Genomic DNA, 22,532 nt, shown 5'->3' with positions numbered 1-22,532 from the left:
GAAACTGATAAACCAAGCTAAGGTTCCAAAGACACTTTCACACAAAGCACTCTCATTTATGAGAAGAGAAATCAACTGAATATTTTTAAAATGCTTATAGCTGCTCACACTCCAGGCTAAACAATTGATCAAATCCACAATTATTTCTGACAAAGCTCAAGAAGCAAGTTATTCTGTTGCTAAAATTGTGGTAAAAAAGATTAAATCGCATACAATTCCTGAGTCCCTGGATTTTATCAGCATGCTGTAAAATTGTAAATATTACGTTGGCAAGGAATATGAAAAAGAGACTTTGAACATTCCTATTTCAGATAACACTATTAGTCAGCATATATAAGACATGTCTCAAGATGTTGAGTCACAAGTGATAGCTAACATTAAAGAAGTTTTTTTACCATCCAGTTAGATGAGTCAACTGACATCACTGGTAAAGCTTAACTCCTAGCATTCAGCAGGGTAATGGAGGTATCACTGAACAATTTTTATTTTGAAAACCACTTCCAAAAACAACAAAAGGCCAAGACATTCTTGATGTTTTCAAGAATGTCTTGAATGAAGAGAGTAAGGTGGAAAATTACTCCCAATATCTTAAATGTCTCAATCATATCCCTCCTCTGTTTTACTTCTATTCACTAAACTCTGTAGTTTGCATGACTTCAGTCTGATCCTCATAACAAACACTGTACAGTCATGATATCCTGATCTAGGTCTGGTGAGACCTCAATAAAGGTCGAAACTGGTCTGGGTAGTGATCCTTGAAAAAAGGCACAGCATTATACTTGTCCATAAGATATATGCTTGGATTATGGGATACTAAGGCAATTGATGTGAAGTCCTTACTCTCTATATACAAGTAGCCCAGTCATGAAGTTACTTCATGCACAAACTTTTGTATGCTTACACTTGGATAAAGGATGAAACCAAGAATATAGTTTCTTGGCATCTTTAATTTATGATCAAACCACAGTTGAACACAGTAATACAGATGTGGTTTGATCAGGGCAATAGCATACATCCCATAAAACTAAACACTTCTTTTCCTCCATGGTTACACGGTGATCAGAATTCATAAAAATTATGGAACTACCACCATGTTAGAGTTAATGTAATCCAAAATAATCACTTGACGTTTCGACCTTCACATTAAGGTTATCTATTTGGTTACAAAAATAATTAGGGTAGAGAGCAACGTGTTCACACAAAGTTACTCATATAGGTATACATATAAATTAAAGCAAAATGGATGGTGGCCAATAAAAGCTGAAATAATTGCTTTGAGTCCTAAAGTCAGGGTATGCTGACCTAAAGTCAGTGGGCTGAATGTGTGCCATCCAAATTCTTGGGATTTTTATGCTACCATTATTGTTAAGATTAGGATAGTTAATCAAAATTTCACAGGCTTCTTTAAATTCCTATTCATACCAAGATTTTGTATGATGTAAAGAACATATACTTTTCCGGTCAATTCGATGTAGGGTGTTAAGAGTGTGATCTGAGAGGTCGGCTTCACCAAAATTGTTAAATTTAATGTGTTGTTTGTGTTCTTTTATATGGATAGGGATTGTACATCCAGTTTCTCCAATATAAGGTAAGTTACAGGTGCAGTAGATATGATAAACTCCAGGGTGAGTCAATGGAAGATAGAATATCCTTAGAGGAGTTGAATATGTTTTTTAATTTTACAGGTGGGCATTAAGATTATAATGGTGTAAAATTCTATTTATTTTTTCTGATAACCATTTAATGTATGGGATAGCTATGATTTTACTGTAATCTATATTATATTATACATATATTTTGATGAAGAACTTTATTGATAATATTTTTGCTATAGCCATTATTTATAAATGTATTGCTAATAATTTATAACTTTTGTTTAAGAGCTTGTTCATTAGAGCAAATTGTTATAGCTGTTTTTGAGGGTGTTAATGACTCCAAGTTTTTGTGAAGGGTGGTGGTGATATGAGTTAGCATGTATATGTTGGCTGGTATGTGTAGGCTTGCAGTAAAAAGTGAAGGATACACTGTACAAGGGAAGACATGTGACCAGTGTATCCAGGAAAGGAATCAAGTTCTGATTTTCTTGAAAATGAAATCCTCCACCTACACACAAAGCTGTTATTCATTGTCTACTCACAATGCAATCTACTGCCAACTAATAGTATTTTTTTCCTATTTGCTGACATGTGGGATGAAAAAAGCTGAGTTTCAGGGAGAAAAATCCTGATACTTCTGTATGATATTGCCAACCCCACCTTCAACTGCATAAGTTCTTATAAAACTTCACATGGCAAATGAACTAAGGTCTTTCCAATCAAAAGGTGCTTAATATCTGCCTTTTCCTTCTACATTTTGAAGCTCCTATTACAAAATAGCACTTTGAAACTCACTGGTTTTCTTCAGTGGTAAAAACTACAGAAATGTAAACATTGGATTTCTCCATAATAGGAACATAAATTTTGTTCCTATTAAGGAACAAAATGGCAAGAATGGTAAGAGACCCAACAGTGAATTATGTAGGAACCCAATGGTCCCTCCTGCCCAATACTGCTCCACAACTCTTTGATATATCTAATAGACAATGACATTAGTAGATTATTTAAAACCCACTCACAGTATATCTTAGATATCACCTCATAATGTGTCAATCTATCAATTAGCATTGTAAAATCCATACATATCATAATATAAGCATGCCCTGCCATCATATACTTTTCATAACCAATTCTATACAGGTCCTTATTTTTTCCAAAATCTTAATTTTTATTACACAATCGGGTCACTGGCACTATCAGTTTAACACATTCTTTTAAATGTATGATATCTCTCATCAAGCCTACTGATTCCCTTGTTATCACTTCACTTGATATCAAGAGTAATTAATATTCCAAACACATTTATTTCATTCACTCTCAATCCTCTCCCCCTTCCTTTAGGGAGAAAATCAGTTTCATCAAAATGAAAATAAATCATTAAATGGCTCCACAGTGTCACCTGCACTGATTAACTAGCACGTCCCATTTGGCAAGGTAATTTTTCTGCAATCATTTTTTCATAAAGCAATATAACGAAAGAACTCCATGAGCTCTTTAATTATATTGCTTTTTCAAGGCTCCATGTTGGCCTATAAAACTAGTTATATATATTCTAATATCTTCTCCTTAGTATACATACAGGTCATTTTCTGAGGTTGAAAATTTAACCTCCTCTCTTCCTCTGCAAATTTGAATTTGATTTCAAATTCATCCATTTCAGTCTATTACCATTAAGTGTGTAATTTGTCACTGCTGTTATCAGAAAAAAGAAAAAAAAAATACATTACTTATTTCTCTTCAAGTCATTCCATTCATGGTGTAGTTGCCAGCAGGTCCCTAAGTCCATCTACCCGCCTTGCTTAAGTTTGGAATTTAGACCAAATCAACAAGGCTATGAGGCAAGTGCAGCGCTTCCCAAACTGCAGGCCGCAACCCCCTTGGGGTGCCGTAAGTTTTGTTGAGGGGCCGTGAAATAATGAAAACAAATTTAAAATTTAAGACTAAGTAGTTCTTTTTTTAATCTTAAAAGAAACGTATTTAATTTTTATTATTTGTTATTAGAAAAAAATCACACATTGGTGCAGGTTCACAAATTTTGCTTCCTGCGTATTTCGGTGCTTAATGAATATTAGTAAATATATGCTTATTCATGTAAGTTTCATTTCCAAGGTATTGATAAGAAACAGAAAATATTACAAATGCAAAATCTTGAATATAAACACAATAAATATTATAATAATATGTCTGTATTACGATTTTTTTTCGATGGGGGGGGTCCGTGAAATATTTTATTTTTCCAAAGGGGGCCTTTACATCCATAAGTATGGGAAGCACTGGGCTAGTGTACTCTGTATCTGTTAAATTGCCTTTTTTTTTGGGGGGGGGGGATAAAAATAATAATATATAAATAAATAAATAAAATAAAAATTGATATAACTATCCTTCAAGAACTCTAAAAATTTCCTCATTACCAGATGCCAATGCCTTTTTCCAATCTATGTTATTAAGGCTGAAATAAATTTCCATAATGATTATCTGCTTCTACATTGGCTAATTTGCCTAATCTCTTTATTCTCCTTACCCTCAACATTCTCTGGCATATAGCAAACATCCCTTTAAATATTCTATCCTCTCCACCTCACCTCCCACTGCTATTTCTCCTTCACCATAATAGAATGGAATGGAGGGTCAAATCAGAAAGGAAATGTTCTTCCAAATTAGGATATGCTTTTAACTTCTATTCCTCTCATGCCATCATGTTCTGTCAATTATGTATCATCAATAATCTTCTGGCAGACCAAATCAATCAAGGCCGCAAAGTCATCCTCCTATACACACAAAGCAGTCCACATCCAATATCTCCATTTAAATCTGTACTGTTCTCTTCAGTCTCCATTTCCCTGTGATAGGATGTACTTTGTATTATGAAATCAATCTAAAACGATAACTTACACAACTGAAAAAAGTGGAGATAGAACCACCTTCTTTACTTTGGATGTGTACATTCAGGAAGGAGATACTCTGTGGAGATTCTTTTTCTAGTGTGAATTTGATGCAAGGATGAAGAAGGTTGATTTTATCTAGAATTCTTCATCCTCTCATCAAATTCATGTGATTCCTAGTACTATTTGAATTAACTGTACTGATGATGTCCTATGATACTTAGAATATTTACTGTGGTTACATTTGTTTAGTCATGAATGCTCCACAGGTTTCATTATACAACAAATGCTTCTATCATGTCCCTTTTTTTTTTTTTTTTTTTTTTTTGCCAATCAGCTAGTTTTTTAAGCTCACAGACATAGACCTAGCACGATCTTTGCTACTCACTTCTGGATCCTCTCCACCACTTCTTTATTCCCACAAAATCCAGGTGATCATGTGCAGAGATCCAGTGTGACTTTATTGAAGTCTTATAAGGGAAATAATCACTTTCTATCCCTGCTTGTCAGTAAGCTTTCCAACAGTCACATAACATGAAGTGCCATTTTGCCACCTTTGCAATATGTCCTCTAAACTTCAACTCCCTGTCCACAATCACCTCCAATTCCCAGGTTTCATCAATACAGTACACAGCATATGATTTCTTCCCAAAGTGCACTACATTACACTTGGCCACGTCAAACTGGCAGCCATTCACTTATGTTGATGGTGCCAATCTTTTTAAGTCATTCTGAAGGATCTTACCATATATACAAAGGAAAGATCAGCTAGTTGTCATTTTCATTGACCATTGCTTTTTCACATTTCACAGCTTTGCACCATCAGCAAACAGCTGAATATTTCCCCACAGATCATTTCCTATATCACTGATGTACAAATTAAACAGCAGAGGACCAAATACTGATCTCGGCAATACACCATTATCACCTGCTTTCTCCTGGACTCAACTCCTCCATAAACTACTTACTCTTTAAGATCATCTGTCCATCAACCACCTTCTCATCCAAATCCCCACCTTTGTATCAATCCCCATTTGCTCCAATTTATGTAACAGAGTTCCATGTGGAATCCTGTCAAATTCCTTTGCAAAGTCCAGCAGTATCAATGAGGGGCCATTTTCTTTCTAATTCCCTTGCACATTCAACTGAACTGTAATTTTATTATAAAAAGTGAGCAAATTACTAAGGCAAAAGTCACATTTGCAAAGCCATTCTCTATAAAGTATCATATTCCTGTCCATCAGTCTTGAATTCTGTCTCTTTTACTAACTTCTCCAATACATAACTGCTTCTCCTGAGATACTGACTGACATAATTTGATACTTCTGCCTTGGAACCTCCTTTGTATAGCAGAACTATTTTGCCATTGTTATATTCCAGTGGTATCTTCCCAGAACTGAGGCTTAACTTAAAAGAGAAGGTACTAATTGCCTTGCACATTCCCATAATACATGAGCTGATATGCCATCTAATCCCATGGCTGTATTTGCATCCTAAGCACCTCCAATTCACCTACTTCTATTCTTCCAATAGTCAATGGGTTGTATGTTTATTAGTTTCCATAGTTCAGCTGGTAATGACAATGCAATGTCTACTGAAAAGACCCGAGGTATATTTAGGATGTAAGGAACCTTGATAAGAGTATTTCAACTAAAGATGAGTTCACCAGTCTCATAAAGAAATTATTTTATCAGAGCATTTTATATGAAGCCAAATTACTTGGCCATGAGAGAATACTGCTTTAGTTCAGTATTTTGCCATGGCAGAATACTGAGCTAAAGTTAAAGGCGAAAGCATTGTTTGTAGTTGACTATTGCACAATATCTGACAAGAATGGTCATTTCAATATTGATGTTTATACTATTGTTGTTGTCGTGTTTGATGTTTGTGATGATTGGGAAGATAACTGTTTTAATCTAAAGTGACATGCAATCTAAGATAAGCAAACCTCAGACGTTGGATGGAAGATAATTTCACAACCAATGATGTTTTATTACTCATGAAAAAGCTGAAGTGACTTACATATTTTATCTCCAGAGCAAGGTTTCTGTTCTTTCCGACATACAGTACATGTAATGCACTCCAAGATGCTATACATACTGCCCCACATCCTCTCCCGTTTGCTACAACACGGTTCTACAAGCCAGTTGCTACACAAACTGAACATGACTGAAAATCAGAAGCCATCTTAATTGGCAAAAACTTTGTTACCACTTACTCAACCACATTATTCCTAGAGGGAGTCTGAGTGTGAGAGTATGCAAGGGAGCACTGTCAAGGATAGGAGAATGGGTTCCCTTTGAGTGTGGGTAACAGTTCACAAGACCTTCACCTCTAAGTGCAAGCTCTACTCTTTTAATTAACTTTTTTTCTCTATTAACTATGCAAGACAATATAAGGAAATTCAGTTATAATGTCTGCAGAATATGGAAGGGAGAAAGAAACCTCCCACAGAAAATTCATATAACACCAAAAACACAAAGCTTCAATCAAAAAAAAAAAAAATTTTCACATCTTCTCTAACATCTGTGGCTTTAATACAAACATAAAGTGTACTACCACTAAGTTCTTTAAACTCAACCTGTTATTCATAATGGGACCTCAATTGGTGACTTCAGCAACAACCGTCAAGTCTAACCTATACTTCAAACATTTTTTTCTGTCAAGGAAGGTATGTGTGCATCTGTCAGATCTGACATACCATATCAGAGCATGCCAATCCTAGAATTCTCTTTCTCTGCACTGGAATTATTATTCCAGTGGAGAGAAATAATAATTTGCTGTCTTTATCACTTTCTCCGAATTCTGATTAATCAATCTGACTTTTTTCTTTTTATCTCTAAAGCTTGCTTTTCTGTAGACTAAATACCCAAAAGGTGAAATCATCTTCATTGGATACTTCAATGTCTTTAAGTCAAACTAGCTTCCCTTCTCCAATTCCACTGATCAAACAAGTATGGATACTGAGGCATCCCTTTCAGAAAGTACCTAACATTGACAGCCCACCAGAATGATCCAAATAATCCACGCCATTTTGTCAATGTCCTGTACCTTATCTTAATCAGCTCTTCCTTCCTTCTAAGTAGATGTCTGCCATCATGGTAACTCAGCCATAACCCTGACTGCATGACCAACCTTCATCCAGTTAGTTTCAGTTTCATGTTTTTTAGCACTGCATCGAAGCCAAATGGGATAACCTCTGTGACCTCTACTCCTTTCCTGATCCAAACACCTGTTCTGAATGAATAACAGAAATAATTCTATCTGGAATGAAAGCCTTCATTTCCCCATACCAATCAAAATCCCCAACCACTATCCATGCATGAATTTCCAGCAAACATGACAAAGTAATCCACAGAAAAAAATTCAGGATTTCAGAATGGCCAGAGTGAAAAGTTGAGCCTTTAACTCATCCTACATTGCAGCTTGGATCAGCTATGCATCCTGGGAAAAAAAAAAAAACTCTAAATCTGATTCTGAAAGGGCCACATGCAGAACACTTCGAAGCTGTTTAAATGATAGTCCAATCATCTGGTTCCCTGCCAAGATCAATGAGTGCAACTTCTGTCCTTGCATGATACCATCTCTCTCATATCCAATGGCATCACCATAATATAACCCAAATGAGAAGGCAGACTCTCTTGTATTATTCTTTTTCTACATAGAAAACCATGGTGCAAATTACCTCCCATAACACTAACAGCTTCTTCTAGTCTTTCATCAGAAAGAAATCAGAATAATCCTAAATAGTTTGAACACCAAATTATATGGTCTTGATGGTATCTCTCACATGAAGTAGTAAAAATTTGCACTCTGTAATTAACATTTGTCCTATATTGTTGACATCTACCCTACATTCTTGTAGATAAATTTATACATTGGTTATACATAGCTTTTAATTTTTTCAAAAAATGACAACATATATTAGAATATTAATTAAAAACTTTAATCAATACCTTCCAATATTTCAGTAATGTTACAGTGCTATTTTCAGGGATCACAAAATAATGATATGTGCATGCAGGCACTAACACTAAGCAAATGAGGCTGAAGAAAGGCAACTGAAGTCGGTCCTAGAGTGCTAAAGGTGACCCCCCCCCAGCAGGCTAAATTGGGTTGTGTTGGCTGTTGGGCTGATGTTCTTAGAATGTAACTTCCCAAATTTGGGGCAGTCCCCTAGACCTACCTGGAGTATACCAGGTCCCTTGCAGTTGCAAACTGTCCTACTATAGCCAAACAGGCAGGACAGCCAATATCAGGATATCCAAATACAAGGAAAAAAAATACGCAAAAAGAAGGCCACTTTATTACACCATAGCAAGTACAAATATGAAAGATTATTCCTTGAATCAGCCTCAGCTCTGAAAAATTTCCCAAACCTTAACAAATAAACCTTTAGCACTCTAAGACTGACTTCAGTTGTCTTTCTTCATCCTCATTTGCTTAGTGTTAGTTCCTGCATGCACATATCATTGTTATGTGATCCCTGAAGATGGTAATGTAACATTGCCGAAATATAGGAAGGTACTGATTAAAGTTTTTAATTAATATTCTAGTATACGGTGTCATTTTCTGAAAAAATTAAAAGCTATCTATCCTACAGCAATGAAACAATCCTTTTATTCAGTCTACCCCCCCCCCCAAAAAAATCATTAAGATCATCAACAGCAACTTCTCCACCTGAATAGTCAAACGCTCTTGACTACAACTGATCTAGCTTTTTTTCTTTTTTTTTTTTTTTTTTTTATCTGATCCACACACAAAAGGTCATGCAAGACCTATACTGTAGTATATCAATGTCATGTGGGCAAGAGAAGAAAAAAAGATTCTGATGACATTATAACCTTCAGCTGTTAAAAAAAATTGATAGTCTTTAGAAGAGTGAGAGAGGCAGTTTCAAAGAACAGAGGTAGATAGAATGAAAGAGGAGGCAGAGACGTTGGTTTGGCAATTCTGAGTTGGGCTATAAATGGGTGCAGACTAGCAGCTGCTCTCGTTCTTACTCGTTCTCTGGTTTAAAGGAACATGGAGGAATGATGGTAGCCAGTTCACCAAATCTCTTTATATTGGCCTGTTTCTACTATATGGCATATACAGCACAGTGGTTTTCACAGACAATCCATTTTTTTCAGGAGGATGAGAGAGGTTTCAGAAGGCATAAAATTCTTGAGATATTGAATACAGTGGCTGAAGGTTTACTTTTATTTTTTGTTGTTTAAGTATCTTTGATATTTTGTCTGTTACATGTTGAATAAAAGAGAGTCACTGCTCCTCTATAGTCTAGGTTCTCCTGGTAATAAGTTTCCTTAGGAAGCTGTTGTAGAATATTGTTTATGTCCATTTTGAGATGATTAAGTTCAATTCTTTTCTCTGTGCTATTATAGATATTGTATGCATTATTACCATAGGGTTTTAATGACACTTCCTTTTCATGTTGGAAGGTGGTTGGATACAGCATGTAGGCATCTTCCAGTATGTGTAAGTTTCTGGACACACAAAACTTACACAAATCTTTCATTCTTAGATATCATTCTAAGAAGGATATCTAAGAATGAAAGGGACCTATTGTATTCTAATAACAGCATACAATGTAGGCTGTTTAGTTAGCTTGTAAATTATTTTTCTTCCTGTTTTTCATTAGTGGATCTAGGCCAGATGATGAAGGGTAGCAATTATCTACTAGAAATTGCTTTTCAAAAAGTCATAAGTCTACAAGAAGTGGAAAATGAGTCTATTATTAAATCTTCATTCCATTCTTAACATTTTTCTTGAAATGGGAAAATCATTGTTTTCGCAATGTTTGAATAATGTAATCATACACTGGTGTCCAAAAACTATGAACGAACACTATTTCTGAAGATTACAAACACAAATTTTGGCCAGCCTGGTTGGTCGAGTGGTTAGCATATCCACTCTGCAGCCAGAGGGCTGCAGGTTCGAATCCCGCTGTGGGCATGGATGTTTGTGATTGTCTGTGAAAATATCGGTGGTTGTCGGTAGATTATTATCATTACAGGCAACTCCAAGGAGTCCTTAGACTCAACGAGGGAGGCCCTAAACATCATGTCAAGAACACCTATTCAACATTCACACAGTATCTCTCATACTGGTTGGTTGAGTGGTTAGCGTATCCACTCCGCAGCCAGAGGGCTGCAGGTTCAAATCCCGCTGTGGGCATGGATGTTTGTGATTGTCTGTGAAAATACCAGTGGTTGTCGGTAGATTATTATTATTACAGGAAACTCCAAGGAGTCCTTAGACTCAACGAGATCTAAACATCATGTCAAGAACAACTATTCAACATTCACACAGTATCTCTCATACTGTGCCTTGAACTCATTCACAGTCATGGCACCCACAACACACTATGGCAGCTTATTCCACTCATTTACCACTCTCCAAGTTAAAAACCTAGCTCTAACACCCTTGCTAACTACACTCATGCTCAGTTTCCATGGATGGCCCTAGTCCTCTCACCACCAGTCCTGTTCTCAAAAAATATCCTCTGAATTAATCTGTAAGATTAATTCAGAGGATATTTTTTCCTATGAATTAATTATTTTTCATATTGATGTGATTTGATGAGCTGATTTAGCCACTTTTGCAATGTGTCCCCTAAACTTCAATTCCCTATCCACCGACACTCCCAAATCCCTGGCCTCGTCAATCTCCTAGAATACAGTTCCACCAATGTGGTATACTGCTGCTAATCTTTTCACCACAAAATGCATACCTTACATTTTGCCACATTAAATTGACATCCATTCTCCTTAGCCCAGTCCTCCAATCTATCCAAATCATATTGCAAAATTTTGACATCGTGTGCATTCACTATTGCTCTACCAAACTTTGCATCATCAGCAAACAAATGAACAGTTCCTCTCAGATCCTTTCCTATATTTTTAATGAACAAATTAAATAGTAGTGGTACAAGAACAGAACCCTGTGTCACACCACTAGTCACAGGCCGTCTTTTGGACTCTACTCCTGAATAAACTACTCTCTGATATCTCTCCATCAACCACCCTCCTATCCATCTCACCAACCCTATATCCATCCCCATATGCTGCAATTTACTGATTAGAATTCCATGTGGTATCCTGTCAAAGGCCTTAGCAAGGTCCAGCAGTAACACTGCAAGCCCATTACCCTTATCCAGTTCAGCCATCACTGTGTTATAAAACGTGAGCAAGTTACTGAGGTATAATCTACCCTTCACAAAACCATGCCATCCCCCATACAGTATCCCATTTTCATCTATCCATTCCTGTATTTTTCTCTTGACTACTTTCTCCAAGACCTTGACAACGCCTCCTGATATGCTGATTGGTCAGTAATTTACAACAGCAGTCTTGGAACCTCCTTTATGCAGTGGAACTGTTTTCCCCTCTTTCCACCCCCTTTGGACTACCCCTGATGTCGTTGGTGTAGTTGCGCTTCGTTGTAGTTAGTGGGTTGAGTGGTGGAGATGAAGAGCTGTAGAGTAGGTGCCCTCCCTCGATGAGTCCTTGGACTCTCTGGAGGTGTCATGTAATAATAATAATAATAAATTCAGATAAATCAGCTTGCAGCAATTTGTATAACTAAAGATTTTGAGTAGAAAGCGGATGACATTCAAATTTTTGAATTGCGCATAAATGGGGTCACGTGGGAGAACTTAACAGGGTAAAAAGCAGTGTTAAGCAAATTGTGTTTGAAAGAAGCTCTTTTCGTGAAGGAATAACGTTGCTAACTTGGACGTCTGCTACGAGTCTGCAAGATTCCTTGACTAAATTGAATAACTGTTGTAATAGATATGGTATGAAGGTCAGCAATAAAAAGACAAAGACAATGAAAATAGGCAGAATTGTTGAAAATGTCAACTGCATTGTGAATGGAGAACCTGTGGAACAAGTAATTTTCAACAAGCACGATTTTTAGTGAAGATGGTAAATTAAATAAAATAGACAACAGATTTAATAAAGCTGGTATAGTAGGAAGTCAATTGATTAAATCCATATGGAATAAGAGAGAAATTAGTCGGAACACTAAATTAGCTGTATACAAGACAGTGTTCAAACCAGTTTTAACTTATGGATCTGAGAGCTGGGTCAGAAGTAAAACACTTGACCAAAGACTAGAGACCACAGATATGAGAATCCTGAGAAAGATTACAGGCGTGAACAGATGGCATCAATGGCAATATCATATTAAAAACGAGGATATTAGGAAAGAACTTGACATTGTCAGCATCCAGGAATGTGTTAGCAGAGCTAATCTCAGGTTGTATGGTCATTTAAACAGAATATGCAAGGAAAGATTACCAAAACAAGTGTTCTCTGCCAGGTTGGCAGGAAAACGATCCAGAGGAAGACCAAGATTGATACGGTACAAAGTGCCTTAGACGAGAGAAATATAAGATCTGATAATATTGGAGACTTGACAAGTAACAGACTGATCTGGAGGAAAGTTGTAGATAGGAAGTTAGTAATGATGTAAATTTTTCATGTAGTACTATCATATCCTGTACACCCCTTGAGGGTACATGGCAGGAATTTGATGATGAACTTGGTAGTCTTGTAATGTCTCATTCCATCATTACATAAAGACATCATCTAGATGATTTCACACAGGGAAGAATTATTGGAAAGCTTGAAGAATGTCACAAAATTACTAATATTCCCAAGAGTTTAGAATCTCACATAGTATTGTATCCAGGTTCTGAGCAGCATTTCAAAACAATGGAATATGTTCCAGATATTTGCTAAGAGGTAACCCTCGCTCTACCATGGAACATTAAGACAGATTTTTGGTAATAATAGCAAAACAATCCACATACCATGGCAGATCAGCTCCATTCAAGCACTGGTACATGGATATCTCGACAAAGCATGGCAAGACATCTGCAACAAGTAGGACTACCTGCCTGAAGGCCTGTAGTCTGCATCCCTTTATCCACAGCTCATTATAGAGCACGTTTTCACTAGTGTTGTATCCATAAAAAAATTGGACAAGACACCAGTGGGCAAATGTACTCTTTACAGATGAGAGTCATTTTAATCTTTCCTTCAATTCTAGATGACACTTGATCTGGCATGAAAGCCAGATCAAGTACTCCTTACCATTGTGAGAACGTTCTTGAAAGGGATAGATACAGTGGTGATGGGATCACGGTGCGGGCAGTCAGTATGTTAATGGATGTACTGAGCTACAAATACCGCAAAAAAAAAAAAAAGGACTGTGACTGGTGATCGATATTGCAAAGAAATTCGTCATGTTCAATTGTTCTTTGGTGCTGTAAGCACAGAATTCATTTTTATGGATGACAGTGCCACAAGCAGTGGAGATACTTCTGGAGACTGAGGATATTAATTGAATCGAGTAGTGAGCACACTCTCCAGATCTCAACTCCACACAACACATTTGTGATGCAATAAGGGAAATGCACTGCTGCTAAAAATTCCTCTCCAGAAAACAAACAAGGTCTTATTCTTGATGCAAACTAGCCCCTCCTCCTTCAGAGCAAGAAGAAATGGGTCACTGAATCACTTGGTGCTAAGCATGGTATGATGTTGTGATAGCTGCATTGCAATTAAATTGGACATATTCCATCTGAAATGTCTCTCTACATAGTTCTGTAAGCAGTGTACATTACTTCCTTAACTATGTCCTTAAGAAATTTGTAACTTTTGCCAAAAATATATTTCAATATAATTTGTATGAAATTTATAGCACATTTTTTGTGCAATATAATTTATATCCACATTTGGCTGCAATCATGAACATTTTTTCATATACAGGTAAAAATGTATTTCATCCTAAGCTTCTGAACACCAATTTATTAGCCAGGACAGATACTACATGAATAACTCTTGCAACAGATCTATGATTCCTTCTCTGGAAATGCTGGCAAATAGATTATGATCTCATACTTGCTAGAAAGGCTGATGGTTCTATTACTAAATCTTTTTCTTTTTTGATGATTTGTGTGAGCATTTTTTTTATGTAGGAATCTATTTGTACTATGTAGGAGCATATTTGTACTTTTTGTATCTTGCTTTGTATCTCCAAATATCTTGCAAAGTACAAATAGTACTTTGCAAGATATTTGGAAAGAATTAGAAGTGGGCAAGTGTCTAGCATCTGCATTTGACTGTACAGGTACATCTATTTTGAGGACTTCAGAGCTCTGCTCAGAAGTAATTAGTTCTGAGAATCTAATAATTTAACAATTTGTGATTAGTAGAGGTGTGCAGACCAGATTTTTTGCATGGAGAGTGGTGAATGAGTGGAATGGATTGCCAGAATTGGTTGCTAGTTCCCTAACAGTGAATGGATTCAAGGAGGTATGACAAGATTTGTGTGTATGATGGTTGATTTGGGTCTCCTGTGATGAGTCTTCAGATTCCATGAAGATGCTATAAACAATAATAATAATCTCAGAATTGTTAGTCATATTGTTTCCTCTAAACTGCATGCTTAGGTGGGAGATGAATTTCATCACACAGTGTAGGCCACTTCTCTGCTTATTGGAGGTCTGAAGTGGCTTGAAAAAGTTCCATGTTTGGTCTCTAAAGCAGGGTTTCTGACTAGGGAAAATTTAAAAATGACAAAATATACAAAAATTGATAAAAATGGAAAAATAACCATTATTCCACTCACAGTACAAATGTACTATAGGTTTACTAATAGCCTTTCATGGACAGAAACCAGACAAAAAATAAAATTTAAAAAAAAGTGGCAACCATAGCAAGCCCACACACAAGAATCAGTGAGGAGACTGACGATAACATTAAGAACATCGTACCATTAAGAAAACAGAAAATAGACAGAAGCAAAAATAGATATATTGAAAAACCAGCGACTAGAATACGAGTCTATGTTTATTGTGCTGAAAAAGATGAAACCGGAACACTGTAAACTTTCTCCGACATTGTGACATGAATGATGTGAAGTTCACATTTCTTTTCAAATTACTTGATTTGTGTGCCACATTTCATGTATCCAGTGCAGATATCAAGTGTTTGATATCTTTGAGAAGTTTCAGTTTAATGAACAATATTAAGACAAAGTCTCGTAACAAATTGGACATTTTTCATCTAGAAATGGTAATGTGTAACAAGTAATATCTAGATGGATTCAAAGTTGGCCTTAATTTAGTTTATTAACATCTGATCTTCATGGAGTCAAAGACTCAATGCAGGAGGTCTATACTCTCATGCAAAAAGATCAACAAGCCATGCCTTGAATCCATTCACAGTTTCTGCACTCGCCCCACTTTCAGGCAATGCATTCCATTCACTAATCACTCTCCACACAAAGACCCTGCTTCTCACACCTTCCTTATATACAGCTTCCAGAGATGTCTCTAATTCTACCTTTGCCTCCCTCTACTCTATGAAAAATCTCAACATTAAGTGGGTAACAACCCCCCCCTCACCAACTTATGTGTCTCAATCATTACCTCATCTTCTATTCACAAGGCTCTGTGAATAGAATTGAGTGGCTGGAAAAATGTAATAATTTAAGTTGTTGAAGGAGTAAGCATATAGGTTAATAATTAAAGAAATATTTTGTATACAATGTACAAGATCTTTTAATTTGCAACTTTTACAGTTGTGAGCACAGGCTACTGCAGACATTGGAAACCTGCACACATGGTCCAGCAAAAATTAGAGAAAATATTACTCATGAGTTAGTGTTTCTAAAGGATTTATGGTTAAGATACAATTCAAATGATTTCCAGTATGAAAACCAGATTACACTACTTACTGTAAAGATTGCTTTATTAGCTGAAAACTTTTAACCAGTTTTGCATACTTTGTAGTACATTTCTTCAGAAGTACAATAAATTAATTAGGATGAAAAAAAAAAAGAGAGAGCCATTTACTACATATACAATAGCAGTAAAGGAATCAATTAAATAATTAACAATTAAGCATGTGGCAAAATCTTACTGAAGAGGTATTATTATGTCAAAGGTATAGCATGCATTGTATCCAAACTCTGCATGCTCATCATCACGTTAACGCTAATTACAGATAGTCCATATTGGTCTGATTTGGTCTCATTATCCATCTAATATCCTTTCTGAGGTCTACCCAGCCTTCTCTTCCCAATTGGTTTATATTTTATTATTTGTTTAGGATATTGGATGTTGGCCATTCGGTTTACATGTTCTATCCATTTTTCTTTATAATTGTTTAGTTTTTCTTCTATTGATTTTATTTTTAGTTGTTTTAAAATGTTTGTTCCTTTTTTGGTCTAATAATGTGTATTTTGCAGTTCTTCTCATTTCATGAATCTCATTTCACTTGTTTTTATTCTTTGTTTATTGCCCAAATTTCCCAAATTTCTCAAGTTTACTGCCAGTTAATAATGTGAGCACTGCTAAAGTATTGTATATTTTCAAGTGTGTTTCTTTTTGTACTATATTTGGATTGAGTGTTCTATTTATCAGGCATATAATCTGTAAAAATTTTGAAGTTTTTAATTTTATGTCTTTTTCTGCTTTATATGATATTTCACATCAGATAACAAAGTATTTATCTATTCCATTGTTTTATTATTAACTATTTTACTTCTAACTGGAGTTCATCCACAAAATGCCATTGTTTTAGTTTTATCTATGAGATATTTTCATTCCAAACTGTTCTACTATAATGTTTAAATTATATATTGCTCTGTAAATTGTCTTCCTTATCTGATCTTACTTCCTACAATATACACTTGGTATATCATATTTGTAGACTGGTCTTCTACTCTTCTTTCCTCTACTCTCTCTCTCTTACTTCCCCAGTGTATTAGAGCAATTCGAGGGAGTGGCTCTTTCCTCTCAAACTGCAGTTTCCACTATCTACTAAAAAAAAGGCAAGCCTAGTTGCCTTATGGTGGCATCCCCCACTGATAGGATCTATCATCATGCTAGTAACTTGACACAGGGAAACATAATACAGTAATCCCTCGATTAATGCACCCCCGATTAGTGCATCATTTATTTTCGACGCCCAAATTCGATTAGTGCACCTATATACATCTTAAAAATAAATGTTACAGATTTTAAAAATTTTCTATCTATACGTTTTTATGGCTAACTATTTTAAAAAATCACTCACAAGAATGAAATAATTTAGTTACCAATTTAAAACATTTTACAGTTATTTTTAATGGCATACTACACTACTTCCAAGTACACTATATATACTATGTTCCAAATTTTTACTGCCAAAATTTATGTTGTCTGCTATAGTACGCCCACAGATTCAAGACCCTTCGACAGTTCTGTGCATATCACAAAAAGGAGAATCCATTCTGATAATAGGGTAATCAATCCGTCTTCTGGGATGAGTTGTTTATTATTACACGTCGGAAAATTAATTTCTCTTTTATGATCATTGTAGTTTTTAAAGTGGCAACTATTTTGCTTGTATAACAGTTGGGAAATTTTATCTATAAAGCACGTGATTTCACGTGTTGGCAACCAATTCGTACGTCCTTCATTTTTTTTCCCCTTCAATGATAAGTCCAAGAGTTGATTAAATCTCATTCTGAAGAATTGAGTGATTCCGACCTGCTAAATTTATATGCACAGCGGGAAGATCCCGAAGAATATGAAGAAAATTTAACCACTGATAGTCAGCCAAAAGAGATTTCACAGAAACAATTTGAAAAATATTTTTCGTACAATCAAAGTTTTTAAGCAGCAATGCTTAGAGGCTGACCCTGATGAAGAGATAAGCAGTAAAATTTGCATAAGTGTAGAAGAGGAAATAGGGCCATACCGTCAGTTGTATGAAAAAAAGAAACAAAATGCTTGCCAAACTACATTAGCTCAATTCTTTGCTAAGAAGTATTAGAGAATAATAAAATTTATATTCTGAATATGTTTTATTGTCTTTCAGCTTCATGGTTTTCCTTTAACTAGGCCCTGAGACAATTCTTTTATAAAAAAATTAAGGTTCAAAAAAGAAATTTGAGGAATGAATTATACTTTTTCCCATAGGTTATTATATTCAATTAGTGCGCTTTCGATTAATGCGCCTGTTTTAAAGATGCATTAGGCACACTAATCGAGAGATTGCTGTACTTTCAAGTCTCAACAAAATCCAAACTAGGATTTCGTTGATTTTTGTTATATATTACATTGGGGGTTAGGGTATATTACATTCTGGAAGCCTCTTTGAATTTCCCAGCAAAACTACTGTATAGGAATTTCAATAAACAATCTCATAAGCATTTCGTTTAATTACAACAAACTGATCTATATAAAAACATTATGCACTGTTGATTTTTATTTCTTTTTTATGCTGATTCCACCCACCTACAAAATACTATGAATGTATGGGGGTATAATAGTAATGTCCGACTCCAGATCCAAGACCATGGTCTGGCAACATGCCAAGAAGAGTCAATTCATGTTGGAGGGGAAAAAGAAATAAGCTGATGTATGAATTGGTCACCAACACGTAAAAGCACATGCTTTATATGTAAAATTTTCCAAGTGTTATACAAGCAAAATATTTATCACTTTAAAAACTACAATGTTCATAAAAGAAAAGTTAATTTTCTAGCGTGTAATAATAAACAACTCATCCCAAAAGACGAATCGATTAACCTATTATTGAAATGGATTCTCCTTTGTTTGACATGCGCATTAGTGTCGAAGGGTCTCGTATCTGTGAGCGTACAGTAGTACCACCACCATCATGATGTAGCATATATGGTACATTAGTACCATATATGTGGACTAAATGTTAGACAATCTGAAAATTTTACTCTAGAAATTAAACATGGAACTTTTCTTTTTCTGGCCAATAAAGGCATTCAGAAACATCCATGCCAACACTTGATTTAAATTCATAGCTTTTGAGTTAGAGAGCACAGATATTATAAACTCAGATACTCAGACAATCAAGCTGGGATGTTTCTATGAAAACTGATGTTGTAGAGCTATTAATTAAAATAAATTGTGTAAAAAATTAAAAACAACAATGCTTGTAAATATTATTTTTGTTTTCTAATTTGTTCTTCTTAAAAATATAATTTGGTAAATTCTGCAAACCTGTTGTCATGCCTATTTCTTGTTGCTATAATGGCAAAACAAACTATTTTAACATCCTACAATAAAAGTATGTCTAGAAGTATGATGAACAAAAAGGTATTCGGTGTTTATTTCAATGATCATAATAATATGAAGAGTTTTCATATCAAAGGATGCAATAAAATTTGGGAACATTTTAAGGACAATTACTTTAATTAAAATTGTCGTTTAGTCTTCAAATATTTCCCAAACTCAAATTGGAAACATCAGGGAACAGAGCACAAATATATGTTCACACAAGCACTACATAGGTTAGTGAGACTGAAGCATGAAATCAATAGTAGATGGTCCGAGCGGTTAGCCTAGTGGCAATGCGCTTCGCAACCATATGCCTGGGGAAGGAGTGTCCTGGGTTCGATTCCCATCGCCGACGTGAGGAGCTTAAGGATCTTCCTCAGCCATAGCCAAGTTAGCTGGTCTTGGGCGTGGACAGCAGGGTTTCCCCTCCAGTTTACCTGGGGTTTTTCATCCCGCAAGCAGGCAAACTGGCCCTGTGCACACACGAATCTACAGCCATAAATACTTAACCCCATGGGGGCTCAACTCGCCCCAATAGGGATGGGGGGGAGGTAACTCCATATGAATAAATAAAAAAATAGATTCAAAGTCTTAGATAGAGCCACCTGTTTAACTTGATCAGATATTCTTGGCTGTGGGGCTGAGGATGAGCATTTCTCAGACAGAAAATGCTCTGCCTTCCATGCATCTATTGTGCTTTTGTTCCCTGATGATGCCAATTTGACTCTGGCAAATAGCAGCATTAATTACATTATTCTAATTAATATATATTCTGTCTTGCCATCTTCTTAAAAAACGATAATAAAATTAAAGTAACAGGTCCAAATTTTTACGTCTAGTCATCCTGAATTTTCGAAAGAGACTATTATCCTTTAAAAATTAGTAAGATGGAAAGCTCTTCATCTTCTCTTAACAAAAATTAAAATACCACAAGATTTACTCTTTTAGGAGGGCAAAAGATGTTTTCTTGATTACTACCACAAAATGTCATCTTGTGGTAACAACCATGAGGACATTAAATGATCCTATTGGGGAAGGAAGTAGAGTAGCATGATAATATCTTTAAAAATCCACCTGTCTAGAAATAATATGCTATTCAGGAACTTGAAGACAGGAAAGACTACACTTTAGTAAACAACAAACTTAGTGAAAATCAATAAAAGAAAAAGAATATTAGTAAGGTGTACCAAATTAAATAAAAATGAAGTACTCTAAGATTCATTCAGCATGGGTATATATATATATATATATATATATATATATATATATATGCCAAACTAAAAGTGTTACAAACATCGCCATATATATAGAAATCGTGTACTGCGATTCATAAACGTACTAAAATGAAAGTCACATATACAATTGGGGGAAGAGCTTTTCATAAAATATTTTCAATCATACCCTTTACACATTCCTATGGTGTCTTTGTCTTGCGCTGCTTATTGCATCAAAATCGTGCATTCATCTGGTTCACACTGTATCTACTTTGCTGATACAGTGTGAACTTATTATACTATTAAGCATGATCGTGCAATCGCCTAAATCTATATCGATAAAAGAACACATGCCAAATAATAATCTTGAACTATGAAATATGTATCAAGATAAAAAAACTAGTACTGCAAATAATTTTCAACTGATAATAAGTTTTCATAAAACATTTTCAATCATATCCTTTACACATTCTTATGGTGTCTTTGTCTTCCACTGCTTATTGCCATCAAAATCGTGCATCCATCTGGTTCACACTGTATCTACTTTGCTGATACAGTGTGAACTTATTATACTATTAAGCATGATCGTGCAATCGCCTAAATCGATATCGATTAAAGAACACATGCCAAATAATAATCTTGAACTATGAAATATGTATTAAGATAAAAAAAAACGAGTACAGCAAATAATTTTCAACTGATAATAAGTTTATATCACATGTATCGACATTTTACCGGTATATGAGTAATAGTTAGATTTACCTTTTCTATAATAAGTTCGACTGTAGACAATTCATTAACTTCTCCATTTAATTCTTCTATTTCCTCCTGCGTATCCTTTACACTAGGTATACCAGTAGGACAATTACGTCTCGATTTCACTCTCTTGTACTTACTTTTTCCCATTATATGCACATGTAGAAAACCAAAAGCGTTACAAACATCACCACATGCTCACGTCATGTGCGCTGAATAATGGACGCCATGAAAGTGAAATTGGTCGTCTGCAAAACCGCATCTTCGAACATATACATAATCATTTTGCTTTACCTTAACTCTACATTTGCATGTAGAAAGAATAAAAAATATGTTCAAATTTATTTGTATTAATTTATTATCCAAAAACCTCTTCAGCTTTTAAAACATCATTATATTAAGAGAGTTAGATTGCTCAATTCCTACGATCGACACTAGTGGCGTTAACATCGGATCAGCTGAAAGACGTCGTAAGCCAGTTGCGCAGAAATAGGATGTTTTTTTTTTTGTTTTTTTTTGAAAATTCTAAATCTCAGTGTTCTTTAAATGTTATACTGAAATTTGGAAGATGTTAGAAAAAAAACTTTGAATAATTTCATTACATTTAAATCAGCACAGCTCGGTAAAAATATACTCTGAAGTTACTTAGATATAAAGAGCCAATAGGCTTCATTTCGCCGATATAAACATTATTTAAATTAAGGGGATATTAAATCCCACATTGTTTTAAAACTGAATAAGAAACTCAAAGATTGGAATCAGGCAGTTTCATGCCAAATATAGTATAGTAAACTATAAAAGTATCGGCGACTACTAGCGTGAGCTAATGCACGTAGTCCAAGTACGTACGTAGTACAAACTCGTAGCAAAGGTGGTAAAGTTCTGATCGCTATTCTTGGTATTTTCCATAATGTAAAACACATTTCCTAGGAAATGTATGTTGTTATTACATTATGGTGGGAGGTCACTATCCAGACCGGTTTCAGCC

At 35.3% G+C, this 22,532-nt stretch overlaps 1 protein-coding gene across 1 annotated transcript in view; it reads right to left on the bottom strand.

Annotated features, from left to right (window-relative positions):
• The window catches only part of LOC150103172 (HEAT repeat-containing protein 3), a 193,966-nt gene extending 172,206 nt beyond the window's left edge, over nt 1–21,760 (bottom strand). Inside the window, exon 1 of the mRNA XM_090397657.1 lies at nt 21,551–21,760. Coding sequence (XP_090253783.1) covers nt 21,551–21,694 — 144 coding nt within the window. The 5' untranslated portion in view covers nt 21,695–21,760. The remainder of the gene's footprint in view (nt 1–21,550) is intronic.
• Between the last annotated feature and the right edge of the window lie 772 nt (nt 21,761–22,532).

Source organism: Typopeltis vanoorti, chromosome 9 (genome assembly GCF_054136105.1).
Source record: "Typopeltis vanoorti isolate ZY-2024b chromosome 9, IOZ_Tvanoo_1.0, whole genome shotgun sequence".
In the NCBI taxonomy this organism is placed as follows: Eukaryota; Metazoa; Arthropoda; class Arachnida; order Uropygi; family Thelyphonidae; genus Typopeltis; species Typopeltis vanoorti.
Note: the sequence above shows the minus strand (reverse complement) of the source record. Positions and strands in the feature narration are given on the sequence as shown.